Here is a 14037-nt window from a genome sequence, read left to right as displayed (position 1 = left end):
AAGCTAAAGGTTCATGCACAACTGATGTATTTGAATCTCTTCCATCCATTATTTTATTCAATCAAGCTCTGCAATCAGCCAGAGCACTCTGGCATTCCATTTATTAATGTAGCCTTCGGAGGTGGCTACCCGACCGTGCAATCGGCCCATGCCTAACTTTGATTTGCAGGTCAGCATTGCAAGATTCGAAGATTAAATAATTCTTAGATGCATCACTTATACATTCTACTTTTTCAGTAAGTTGATTGAATGCTAAATGAATCAGATAATAATTGATTGGACAAAGAGGGTTACCACATTCATGTTCCTTTAGTTTGCAGATGGATTCAGAGTTTTAAAATTGATATAAACATGGATTTTAAAATGAAATTTAGTTATCCATTTACACCTTGCTAGTGCAGGGCAACACAGTATCCAAAAGAAAACAAGTATAGGGTAGAAAAACGTTTTGGGTGACATAAATCATAAATGCTGTGTAAGACAGTTTCGCTTCTCTCTATTCCTTGGCTTCATGAATTTCATAACTCTGGCATTGGCTTGTTGATATTGCTCTTCCTAATAAAAGTAACCTTTCATGACAATCAGAGTTGTTGAATTCAACGGGCAGCCATGAGATCAATATTTGATTAAAGAGTTTTAACAATGAATACCTGTTCTGGTTGATCATGATGGTACTTGAACTAAATAGTCAGTATATTGACGTTCAGTAACTCTTTCTGTTGGTCAGAGAAACATGAGAAATGACATCAATCTTATTTTGTAACTTCTGTGAAAAAATGTTACAATTGATCATGCCAGGTTATGTACAAGTTGACTTCCTACCTCCATCAAGACCATGAAAATCTACAGCAATCATGAATCTACAGAATCCTCAGCGGCATGACCTTAACAACTGAATAAGGTTGAATCTGGCCCGACATGGCAAAGGATACAGCTTTGTTAACAGAGTTATCTGTTTAGAAATACAAACCTGTGTATAAGCTATGAATCAGACTCAAAGAATGGACTATACATGCTGAATGGTGAAGACTTAATGGTTCAAAGCAATGTTAGTGCTTGCTAAATTGTTGAGTGAAGAGTTGTTAGGAACGGAGGGCTGATGTATGAGTGTCTCTTCCTTCAGTCGCTACTTCAGCGGCAGTGTTTTCTCGTGATGGAACTCTCAGCCATGACTTCATGGAATCATAGACAGTAAATCCAATTGCCACCGATGGTACAACCTGGTTCAAGTGCACAAACACCCAACGCATATTAACAGAAATGGAATTAGAGAACCAAAATTGTCAATAGGCAGCTTTTTGGTCACTCCACCTTCAGGTAGTTGATGCTCAGCCCTGAGAATAGCTGCTTCCAACCCTGCTTCTGGACTATCAGAAATAGGGTATCCATTGTCCCCTTCAGCTCCACACTAGCAGATGTTGAGAGACGTTCGACCTGAAAAATAGTTTCACCATTAGCTCCATAGCTTCTCAAAATCTGAATATTTAGAATGTGGCAAAACATTACCTGCATTTGACGCCTAACAACATCAAGAGGGTAAGTGAAGGTTTGACCCAATAGACCAGCAACTGATCCACAAAGCAGTTTGGCTACAATATGTTTACTGTGTTCTGCAGGTACATGACTTTTCATCTCCTCATAGAAGTAGAACTTCAAACCAGAATATGGGAAGATGCCATAGAGTGACGGAGCTGACCAAGAATGTCCAACGTTAAGTGGGCAGAGTGAAATCATGAAAGTAGAGTATAACATAAATACATCCCTCTGTGACAGTGGGTATAGCAAGCAAGTTGGATACATGATTAGCTAATACACCACACCCATTTATACACTATCAGGCTTAATATTATACAACTAATACAAGATACCTAATTCTTTGGATCACTAGAGGCACTTCTTAATTTAAAAAGCTATAAGATAAATAAAGAACAAAATATAACTCGGAGAGAGAATCGTTTCTCTAGGAGAACATACCCACACCACGATAGAGACCCCTCAAGCCACTTTCTCTATAGATCTTTGAGAAGCAGTCAAAAATTCCTCTATACAATAGTTCAGTCCCCTTGGTGCTGACACTTGATGGTCCAACAATCTGCACTACCAATCACATCTGAATCCACATTTTGTTCAAAAAGTTACAGCTACTAGGACGCAAGGAATTAAGGGAAAATGAAATGGAAATACCAGTTCAATGTACTCCACCTGATAAGCTAGCTTTGTTCGCACTAAATCGAGGGGATACGTGCAAATTACTGCAGTTCCTCCTGCTAATGATCCTGCTATGAGATCAAGAGTTGGCCCTCTGTTAATATTAGGATAACTGAGTATAATCCATCGTCGGTACTGCTCATAGACCATATAATGGAGAGCTGCATATGGCACAATTCTAGCAACGCTAGCTCCATTTCCTCTAGAAAGAAAGAGAAAGGGAAACCAAAAGGGTCTTGTTAATACGTATGTATACTGAGTTAGAAAAGAGAACTGAATGAGAAATAAATTCAGAACAAACGAAATTTGACAAGGGACTCAAAAGGGTCTTGCTACCTGTAGAAACCTCGGATTCCTTCTGTCTCCATAATTCTATTGAATGATCCCAGCAATCCCGCACTGTGAAATTCTGCCCTTCTAGTCTGAAAATTTCAATTAGTTCCCCATATATTCACATCAAGTAAGCTCTAAGTCTATTTATCTTCATTAACCTAATTGAAAGCCGCATTTCAAGTATTATGGTTCTTCAGGATTTCAAAAAAGAAAAAAAAAATCTCTGTTCAAAAGAGTCTGGTAAATTCTCATTCTACCCATTACCAGCCTATGGCCCTATGCACTGAGAATTGCAATAAACTCCAAAAGAAGCTCTACTCAAATCACTTAAATTATCTACAGATTCATGTCCAACGACAAACATGACAGTCATTTCAAATACAATCTAATCAAGTAGCATCATTAGTCTTGACAGAATTTAGGAGCAAAATTCTGAACATGAATCTGTTTAAGATGCATACATCCAAGTTATGCAATGAATAAATCTATCTTGTATCAGGATGATTCTTTCAATGCACTCAGAGACAAGTATAGAGCTCTACAGCATGACCTTGGATGAAGACTAAAGACCTCATGTCGTAACGGAACAAGATTATGACAAAGGTTTATATCACCGCTAGAAAATCTTGAAGATAAAAGCAGTGATTGGTTTTGGATTGTAATGACAACATTTTATTACAGCATGACCTTGGATGAAGACTGAAGACCTCATGTCGTAACGGAACAAGATTATGACAAAGGTTCATATCACCACCAGAAAACCTTGAAGATAAAAGCAGTGTTTGGTTTTGGATTGTAATGACAACATTTTATTTCTTTATCACTTCATGGTTTCTCATGCCGAGTCATGTGATTTAAGCCATTAGAAAGTATGCTGTATTAGGAATTTAACCTCAGAAGAAATGAAACTATTCCCATAACATAATCATCTTTCAATGATGAAATGGAAACAGTCATTAAAAGAAAAGAAAAATTGGAAGAAACCAGCCATACCTGTTACTATGGCAACTGAAACACATCATTTCAGATATCAACCCAGCTTCTTTAATTAATTTTGAAACAAAAATTAACCCTGGCCATCTGAATTTCAGTATTAATCTGGAACATTGAGTGGTGAAACAATGTATTCTGGGTATTAGGATTGCAGAACATGAAATCTTTGTAATGAATATTGTTACATGCTAAGTTGAATTTCATTATACGACAAAGAACAGTCTCTCGATACTCCCAACCAGTACCCATAAAAAACTTGGAGTGAACAGTAAAACAAGTCGAATTTGGGACTCAAAGCAAAGGAATTCAATCCACCTCAAATTTAATATCAAAGACAAATTTCCTCACAGTATCATATACAAATCCACAAATTCCGGAAATATTCAAATTAGACTCTCGTGAACTGTAGTGGATGATGAAAAATTAAAGCAATCTTGTAAAAAAGATTGAACAGAGTCAAAGAGAAATTATTGGAGGCGAATATCCAAGTAATAGTAGATAGATACCTGGAATAAAATCTTGACACGTTCAAGAGGAGCCACAGCTGTTTTTGCAATCCCACCAGCAACACCTCCGGCTATGAGCTCTTTTACGAATACAGGCATGATTTCTATGGTTCCGTCGAATAACGAAATCGAAATCTGTCTCTCTTCCTCCTTTGATTTCGGTCCTCTCTCCGCCATTAAAACTCCCCTGTAAGAGAGATGTGAGGAGAGAGGAGGAAGAAGAAGAAGAGAAAGAGAAAGATTGTACTTGAACTTTGAAGAACAAGAATAACTGTAAGATAGTGATTTGCAGAGAGAATACTAGAAAGAGGGAAGGAATTGAAACATTTCTTACTTGTTCAATGATACATTTTCTTTATATCGGTTTCTTGCTGAAGAGTGAAATCCATATCTCCACGCGCCTGACTGGAGCGTGGGATTGACGACCCAGTGAAGGAGCCAATTCGTCTACCGAGGCCAGTTACGGCATGTAACGCTTCCTGAAGGCGCGTGAATCTCATCTACCTGGCGGAACATGCTGAACCGGATTCGGTTAGAAAGCTGAACCGAAACGCTGGCGTCTTCGTCGCGTCTCGACAAAGCTTTGTATGCTTTGAACCAATGAGGGAATGGAAAGGAGCATCATTTTCAAAAATTGCGTACTCCGCTGGATCACCATCTCTGACTTGAAGACAGAGAGATGGTTGGACCGGCAAAACCAAGGAATGCATGATCCAGCATTTTTTTTTAATTTTATTTTTCTCATGTCGCATTTTTTTAATCAAGAAAGTAGTTTTATTCGATGACAACAACCATCCTTTTGAGAGGTTGGTCACTACTTTTTCTTGTTTATTGGTTAAAAAGATAAAATAAAATATGTTTTGATAAATGATAACTACACATTTGGTATTGTTTTCGTTTTACTCCTTACGAAAAATCGTTTTGGGTGGGTCCAAGGTCACAAGGGATGAGAAGGGGATCCGAGGTTCAAATCCATGGCGTTCTTGATTTTACAATTTATTATAGAAGACTATCACCATTATCCCAAAAGTACATCCGTATCAATTTTTCGCTGGTCATTACCAATCTGATGCCATGCACTGAAACCATGTGTAACACGTGCAAGTCTCAACGAATCAATTTGTTTCCAAAGAGTTGTATGTGGAGCCTATTGAGTGGTCTCACCATTTGAATTTATTATATTGCAATCCAATTTAGGAGATCTGTGATGAAAGCAACGGGCTAGGGCCTGATCCAACGAATCAATTCGTTTAGCCGATTAAAGTCTATAAGTATGTATTTTATGTTCACCTATAAGAGATTTCAATTTTTTTTCTTCTTCCCCAGTAAACATAATGTATCGTATCACGTTAAAATTCAATGTTTATTTATTTTGCTTCTATTTCAATTTGTAATTTCTACAATATCTTTACTGCTTTTCGCCACATGACTTTTCATCTCGTCATAGAAGTAGAACTTCAAACCAGATTGAATATGTAAACCAGCCCCAATTATACACTATGAGGCTAAATACTTTTTAACTAATATAAGATATCTAATTCTTTGGATCACTAGTGGCTCTTCTTAATTTAAAAGGATGTAAAAAAAATTAAGGAACAAAATAAAACTCACAGGGTTACTTGTTTCTGACGAAGTTAGGACATACCCACACCACGGTAGAGGCACCTCACTCAACTATCTCTATAGATCATAGAGAAGCAGTTGAAAATCTCTATAGACACAAGGTAGGGCTGCAACAGGGTTGGGCTTTTGCAATCCCAAGTCCAACCCTATATATTATAATCTAAGTCCATTCTCGCCCTGACCCTAATTCAGTGCCAATGATTATTGTCCCTGACCTTAAGCCTTACAGGGCCAAGTCAAGCCCATTTTGGCCCTATCCTTATCTTTATTCCTAATTCATTAAGATCAAGCATCATAGACAAAATTAGGTCATGATTAAGGCCATAATTAGGACCCAAATTAGTAATAGGGCCAGGGCAAAAAATTAGGGACGGGTTGGGACAGGCTCGCAGGCCAAAGAGTAATCCCAGGCTCGCCCTTGGCCCTAGTCATGGCTAGAATATTTTGGCCCTAACCTGCTCTCAGGGCCAAAATCCTGAGCCCAAGCTCTATTGAGCTTATAGCTAGTCAGGGCCAAACTTGCACCCCTAACGCAAGGAATAAAGGGAAAATGAAATAGAACGACTAGTTCCATGTACTTCAACTAATAAGCTAGCTTCATTCAAACTAAATCAAGTGGATACATGCAAATTACTGCAGTTCCTCTTGCTATGAGACCAAGAGTTGGCCCTTTGTTAATATTAGGATAATTGAGTATAATCCATCATAGGTATTTCTCATAGACCATATAATGCAAAGCTGCATATGGCACAACGATGCATCCATCCCCAACAAGTGGCATCTAATTAGTTGGCAGAGCCCGCGTTGATCTTTTATCTAATAAATGCATCTTTTCCAAAAGTCGAGGCTCAAGGCATGGATGAGCTCTAGAATTTATGTAGTTATCTAAATAGCAAATACCATCAAACAAACTATAATCTGATTTAATGAGTCATTCACAGTTTTATAGTCTGAATTAGTTCATTCTTACATATGCATGGGTTATCAGGTGAAGTACATAGAACTGGTATTTCATTTTCCCTTAGTTCCTTGTGTTTGACCTAATATTCCAATACTATTCCACCAAACAATTTTACCATAATATCTTTACTACAATCCAGACTAGAATATGGGAAGATCCAATGAAGCGATGGAGTTTGCACAAAATGCCCAATGTTAATTACGCAGAATGAAGTTGTGAACATAGAGTATAATAGAAAGACATTCCCCTGTGATAGTGGACTATACCCAGTAGATATACAAGTTGTGGAATGTGAGTCTATTTTTTGCTAATAGTTCCAACACCCAAATGCTTAGAAAAGTGAAGTCATGAGCTCTTTTGAACAGTCTAAATAATTCAAAAGAAGAGTGGATGTGTTGAGGTGAAAATGTGCTCTTAGCTCCTTATTTCGCTTCTGATTCGGATCTGGTTCCTAAGACCAAAACAATGGTGAGAGTGGGTTGCCTTTGGGATGGAAAGCCACCTCCAGTGATTAAGTCAGTTCAAGTAAGAAAACCAGAGACTCCCCTTGAGGAATAAATGCTTAAGGGAATGAAGAAGATAATGTTCTTTAGGAGTAAAATGTAGGAGAGTAATGGTTGGAGTATTCAAGTCTTACCGTTGTTTAGGCATAGTGAAATAAAAGTATATATGCAACTGGTTCATACCTTTGGTAGATAAGGACGCCTAACAACCCTTAGATCCATAGAGGCCTGAATAGAGAGCGGAGACGACTTCTTTTATAGGCTTGTGCGATCTTTACGTTGGTAGAAGATCTTGTTGATGGGTCAAGCAGTCAGTTTCAAATTGATACTAACATGGCACTAGCCCGCAGTTGGGGGAACAAAGAGGTGTTAGAGCAAGGCTCAAGGCAAGCTTGGGATGAGGGAGAAGCTTCCTTATCATCCTTGAGCATTTATTGACTCTTGGCGCATTTAATGCGAAATTGAATGTTGTGATTGACGTTTGGATAAAAGGCACGCCACATCCGTTGCTAGCGCTGCTTCCACCGAGAAGCCACATGATGACAGTTGTGCATTACTGTGATGTATGAATCTTGGGTTCTTAGCTGGTATCTTTTCCGAGAAGTCCCATGATTGAAAAGCGTCAACAGAGTTATCTTGGTCCAAGCTTGAACCCTGGATTTGATTCAAGTGGCTTATTCCGCTTTAGGGATTCGGATCGTAATGACCATAATAGGATGTTAAATAGTTCAAAGCAATCTTAGGACGGTTTTGCTGATCCATCTGTGTCCTTTTCTTCTCTCTATGGAACTTCCAGCACTGACTTCATAAAATAATAAGCGGTAAACCCAATTGCCACTGATGGTGCAACCTAGTTCAAGGCACAAACACCCAACACATATAGAGATAAAATAAGAGACAAAACTATCAGTAGATAATGCAAGTTTTTGGTCACTCCACCTTCACGTAGTTGATGCTTAGTCTTGGGAATAGAGGCTTCTACCGTTGCTTATGGACTATCACAAACAAGATCTCTATTGTCGTCTTCAGCCCTACACTAGCAAATGTTGAGACACGTTGAACCTGAAAAGTAGTTGTAACACATTACTTTAGCTCCATGGCTTCTCAATGAATATTGGGAAAATGGTTCGAACTGCATTTGACACTTGACAACATCTAGAGGGTAAGTGAATATTAATTTGATCCAATAGACCAGTAATTGACCCACAAAACAATTTCCCCATAATCTTGACTGTAATCTGTAGGAATTGACATTTTATCTCCTCATAAAAGTAGAAAAGTAGAGCAGTATGTGGGACGATCCGATAAAGCAATGGAGCTGACAAAAAATGCCCAGCATTAATTGCGCAAAATGAAATCGTTAACCATAAAGACATTCCTCTATGACAGTGGACTATATCCAAATAATCCAATGAATATACAAACTATGGAACGAAAGTTTATTTCTTGCTTATAAAAATGGTCTTATACATGGTTAATAGCACCCAAAAGCTTTAGAAAAGTGAAGTCAAAGGCTCTTTTGAATAGTTTAAAAAATTCAAAAGAATAGTGGAGGCTAAACAGTTCAAAGCAATGTTAGGAACGTTAGGCATAAAATAGGGTTTTTAAACCCGTTTTCCCGAAATTGTCCTAAACTGGGTAAAGGGCAGTAGACCCAGGGCGGTCAATTGGCGATTGACCGGCCCTTGGTTATCCCCTCAACCGAGGTCCAAATTCGGTTATTTTCGGTTTGTTTGAAAGGTCATTCAAGGGCCTACATTTGGGTATGTTTATCTCGTCATTTGAATTTTTCTTCATTGGTTTTCAAACGTGCCAAAATCTCTTTTTAATACGTTCATGATTGATTTTCTCTCTCTTCTTAAATTTTAAGATGGTGGTTGAGTCATCAATAGGGCCATCCACTACCATGGAGTCCATTTTCGAACCTTCGGGCTTGACTCGAATGACCCACAGTTGTCGCCTACTTGAGTTTTGGGTTCGTGGTCCTGAAACCATGAGTAAGAGGGAGAAATATGGAGGAATATTTCACACCTGTGAGCAACTATGTCTAGCCTTGCTTCTGGACTATCACAATCATAGTCTCCATTGTCCTCTTCAACCCTACACTAGCAAATGCTAAGACATGTTGAACCTGAAAAATAGTTACATGTTATTACTTTAGCTCCATGGTTTCTCAGTAAATATTTGAAAAAGTGGTTCGAAAAACAATGCCTGCATTTGACACTGAACAACATCTAGAGGGAAAGTGAAAGTTTGACCCAATAGACCGGCAACTGATTCGCAAAACAATTTCACCATATTATGTTGACCGTAATTTGCAAGAACATTACATTTTATTTCCTCGTAAAAGTAGAAATGCAGACCAGAATATGGGAATATCCAATAAAGCGATGGAGCTAACAAAAAATGCCCAGCGTTAATTGTGCGGAATGAAATCATGAATGTAGAGTATAACATAAGATATACCTCTGTGACAGTGGATATAACAAATAAATTGGATAGATGATTAGCTGATATACCACACCCAATTATCCATTATCAAGCTTAAATACTACTAATACAAGATATCTAATTCTTTGGATCAGTAGTGGTTCTTCTTAATTTAAAAACAATAAAATATATGAAGAATAAAGTAAACACAGAGAGATAAGTAGTTTTTGTAGGACATGTTGGGTTGTGGGTTTAACTAACACTTGTCCTTTATTTGGGCCAATATTCATTCAAGTTATTTAGTCAGGGGTATTATTGATTTTTACCATTGTGGGAGTGGTTAAATGTTAGGATTTTATATTATAACTAGCTTCTTGGGTCCCCTAGCTGACACACGCAATATTTGGGTTTGATGTTGTTTCCACACACACTCAAGTGAAGGATTCCAAAGAGTGAAAGACTTCATATTCAAGGAAAGTAAAGAAGACGAACCTACAACAAGAACACACTATTGATTATATTCATTACATATATTTTAATTATTATAGGAATAATATAGATCATCATGGATCCAGCAACTGGCATTAGAGCCATTTTCTATAATAATTAAGATTATGAATTTTTTATTTTTATCGTTTGATTAGCTAGGTGTTCTGTTGATTTATTTTGAATTGGATCAAATTGAAGGATCCAGGGTTTAATTAAAATCCTAAATCATTTATTGATTTGATTTATTATTGAGATCCAATTGAGAGTATTATAATAATATGCATGAATTGTTAATCCATGAAAGTTTTTTCATTATGTTTCTTGGATCTTTCGTGAAATATTTTTTTGAATATGAGATGATGAGATCTTGAATCTTGTCGTTGTGGGCTTTTTTGGGTTCAGTTTTTGTAGAAAACAGATTTCTTTTTTATCCAGACGGAGCACCGTCTGGTACGAGACGGACGTCTGTCTGGTCACAGAAAATCAGGTCTCGTCTGGTCAAATTAGACCGAATAGATGTTCGTCAGGCTTTTGTGCCGGGGAAAAAAAAACTTTTGTAAATTGTTTTTGCTATAAAAATGTTTCTAGAATATAGCAGAAACAATTTACATTGTATGTGTGTAGTTTTTTTTCTGTTAATTGAAAGAATCCTACTATATATAACTACAAATAGGATTACATAATGTTATGATAGAATTATATGGAACACACCAAAGTGGTAAAATATAATTTTTATCTTGATATTTTATTATCCAAGGTATATAATTACTGCAGAAAATTGATGGTGTTTATCCAAAAGTGTCATCATCAAAGTATAATAATGCATAAGAAATATGATGACTTAATAGTACCATTAACCTAAAGGTGATGGCATTTTCAAAGTCAACTATCCCGCGGTAATTCAAATTGTAAGGGGACTAATGCATTTTTAACCCAAAGGTTGAAATATAGTAACAGTCGATAATTCTTACTAGTTCGATGGTAATTTTTCATTCTTTGGAAGTGCATATTTTTTGTCATTATTATTAAAAGCATACCTAAATTGATGTTTTGATAATTTATGTATTTCATCTACAGTACCATCAAGACATCTTTCGTTCTCTCAGACATCCCAAAACTCACCGGAGATAATTTTAAAAGGTGGGAAGAGGATTTGGAAGTCTACTTGTGTTTAAGAGAATGAGATATATGCGTCAACGACCCTAAGCCTGTTGAAATTGAAATTTCCACTACAACACATAAAAACGAACTAAACATTTGGAATAAGGTAAATAAAAAGGCCTTGGCAATAATGAAGTCTGTTGGAAAATGACATGTCAGCATTTGCCACATCGGCTTCCATTGATTTTGATGATAACAAACATGAAACTTGAATTCACCATGTTTTGATGATAACAAACATGAATTAGAATTCACTATGGAAAAACATGTAAATAACATGTATATGAATGAGTGTTTATGTGCTATTAATTATCATTTATATCTTCCAATCATTCATGTGTTTATCATCATCACAAAGGGGGAGATTGTTGGGAAATGCCATCTCAGTATTTGCCACATCAGCCTCTATTGGTTTTGATGATAATAAGCCTGAATTACTAATGGTTATATTGAATTATGATGTTTTAGTTCAAGATGAGAACAAGTGGACCAACTCCAAGTCAAAGCCATATGCTCAAGTCAAAGCCAAGATCATGCCAAGATAGACATGAAGATGGACATGATGTCTAAGTCAAGATGACCATGCCAAGATGGACATGAAGACCGTTGCACAAAATCAAGTCGAAGATCAAGACTTAGGCTGAATTAGGGCTTAGGACACTCTCTCATACACATTCATGTAAATGCATCAATTATATGTAATTCATATTACTAGAGTGACCTAGGACATGTTAGTGAGGTGTACAAGCTTAGGGTTGACCAAAAAGTCCAAAAACCCAAGCCATGTCCCAGCCCCAACTTAATTCAGCAAAACAGGGCTCAGACGGTCGACCGTCTGGGCAGACGGATGACCGTCTGGTTTGCTGTGACTGATTCCAAGTCACAGAAGCTCAGACGGAATTCCGTCTGAGATGGATGACCGTTTGGACGGCTGCCCGTTTGAGACGGATGACCGTCTGGCAGACGGCTGCCCGTCTGAGACGGATGACCGTTTGGCAGACGAAATTCCGTCTGGGTTTAACTAAGGGGTGCTCTTGCCCGACTTGCTAAATAAATATTATTGTAAGGGTTTGATCTCTACCTATTGTATTGAAAGAGAATCATTAGTGGAAATCTCTCTTGAGGCCAAGAGAGGAGTGGACGTAGACTTGTAAAGTCGAACCACTATAAATCTTGTGTTGTGATTGCTTGTCATTGTTTAAATTCATTTGAATTCTCAATTTATATTGTATTTTCGCATAAACCGAAAAATTGGGACAATCCACTAGTTGCAACCTAATCACCCCCTCTAGGTTGCACCAACAAAGTCAACCATCCCAGAAAGTACTAGGAACAGTGTAGGGAAAAAGGAAACTACCAAAGAATATTTAGAGGCCATTAGGGGCCAAGTTTGACTCTTCCAAGAAAGCTCAGTCGGGAGATCAGATATCTACTCTCACTGCCACCAAATTCACTAAGGAAGGTAATGTTAGAGATCATATTCTAGGTTTGATATCTCTGAGAAATCAGATCAAAGGCCTAGGTATAAGTTTTGATGATGAATTTCTTGTAAACATCATCTTGGATTCTTTCCCTCAATCTTATTGTCATCTAATGTCCACCTATAATGTCTTGTTTGATCACAAATAAAGCTTGGATCAAGTGGTTACTATTGATGCAACCTAGAGGGGAGGTAAATCGATTGCAACTAGTAGATTGTCACAATTTTTCTGTTTGATTGGAAATATAAGATAAATTGAAAATTCCAATTGTGTGTTTGACATATCTTAAGATCTGTTTGACAGCATTATAATGATTAGTGGTTGGACTTTGCATATGTTGGCATACTTGATTGACAACATAAGAAAGATTTGGCCTTGTTATAGTAAGATATTGTAAAGCTCCAACCACTTGTCGATATTCAAAAGGATCAGATAATAGATCACCACAATGTATAGACATCTTAGAACCTGGTGCCACCAGTGTTGTGCAGGGTTTACAGTGTGTCATACCTGTACAGTGAAGAAGATTAAGAGCATACCTGGTTTGACTTAGTACCATTCCCTCTACTGTTTGGGTCACCTCAATGCCTAAAAAATAATGCAAACGTCCGAGATCTGTCATGGCAAATTCTGTGCCAAGTTTCTGAATTATAGTAGACACAAGAGAGCCATTATTGCCAGTTAAAATGATGTCATCGACATATAATAACAAGATGACCAGCCCTGCAGGAGAGTAGAATGTGAACATAGAATTGTCTGCTAGACTTTGAACAAATCCTTCACGGATCAAATAATCTTGAAGCGTTGAAACCATGCACGGGGGGCTTGGCGCAAACCATATAGGGCCTTTCGCAAATGGCACACATGAGAAGGATGTCTAGAGTCAATAAAACCAAGTGGTTGTTTCATATAGACATTTTCCTCAAGAGCACCATTCAAAAAGGCATTTTTGACATCTAATTGATGTATCGATCAACCACGTGAGTTATTGTTCGTTTTTATTCAACATTCTGGACATTCATTATGAAATTTATTCATTAATAAGATGGTTCTTTTGCTTCATCTTGTGTGAATAATCAAGGTTTTGATTTATGACAGTATTTAGCCTAAATCTTGGTTAGCAATTTTGCCATAGGCGGTTTTGCCATAGACGGTTTTTGCCAAAGTCAGATATTGACGTTAGATCGATCATGGCGGTTTGCCAAATTATAATTAATATCTGAGTATTCTACCTGTGAGGTAATTCGAGGTAGAGTGATCATTGATAGGCTGATCATTGGTCAGAATATGATTCACAAGAGGGAATGCTTTTGTGATCACATAAGGTTTTGCATTCTTTACCTCTTGTA

At 37.4% G+C, this 14037-nt stretch overlaps 1 protein-coding gene across 1 annotated transcript; it reads right to left on the bottom strand.

The window, feature by feature from the left end:
• Nucleotides 1-404: 404 nt before the first annotated feature.
• LOC149011559 (Mitochondrial substrate carrier family protein) lies at nucleotides 405-4354 on the bottom strand. The gene is made up of 7 exons (XM_089164108.1): nucleotides 4041-4354; nucleotides 2545-2630; nucleotides 2203-2410; nucleotides 1975-2092; nucleotides 1507-1691; nucleotides 1312-1434; nucleotides 405-1220 (listed from the first exon to the last, which is right to left on the bottom strand). Exons 1-7 carry the CDS (start codon nucleotides 4215-4217, stop codon nucleotides 1083-1085), a joined length of 1035 nt encoding a protein of 344 aa, XP_089020234.1. The 5' UTR covers nucleotides 4218-4354; the 3' UTR covers nucleotides 405-1082.
• Nucleotides 4355-14037: the final 9683 nt, after the last annotated feature.

Source organism: Hakea prostrata, chromosome 7 (assembly GCF_041222555.1).
Source record: "Hakea prostrata isolate BN-2017 chromosome 7, UWA_Hpros_2, whole genome shotgun sequence".
NCBI classification, from domain to species: domain Eukaryota; kingdom Viridiplantae; phylum Streptophyta; class Magnoliopsida; order Proteales; family Proteaceae; genus Hakea; species Hakea prostrata.
The sequence above is the reverse complement of the archived record's forward strand: the minus strand, read 5'-3'. Positions and strand labels throughout refer to the sequence as shown.

Bases quoted from the DNA above. Each gene is read 5' to 3' on its own strand.
- LOC149011559 (XM_089164108.1), bottom strand. From the start codon at position 4,217: ATGGCGGAGAGAGGACCGAAATCAAAGGAGGAAGAGAGACAGATTTCG. The intron at 2,093-2,202 runs GTGGAGTACATT...TTGGTAGTGCAG, and splicing joins GAACAAAGCTAGCTTATCAG to ATTGTTGGACCATCAAGTGT. The intron at 1,221-1,311 runs GTGGAGTGACCA...CACTTGAACCAG, and splicing joins TGAGCATCAACTACCTGAAG to GTTGTACCATCGGTGGCAAT.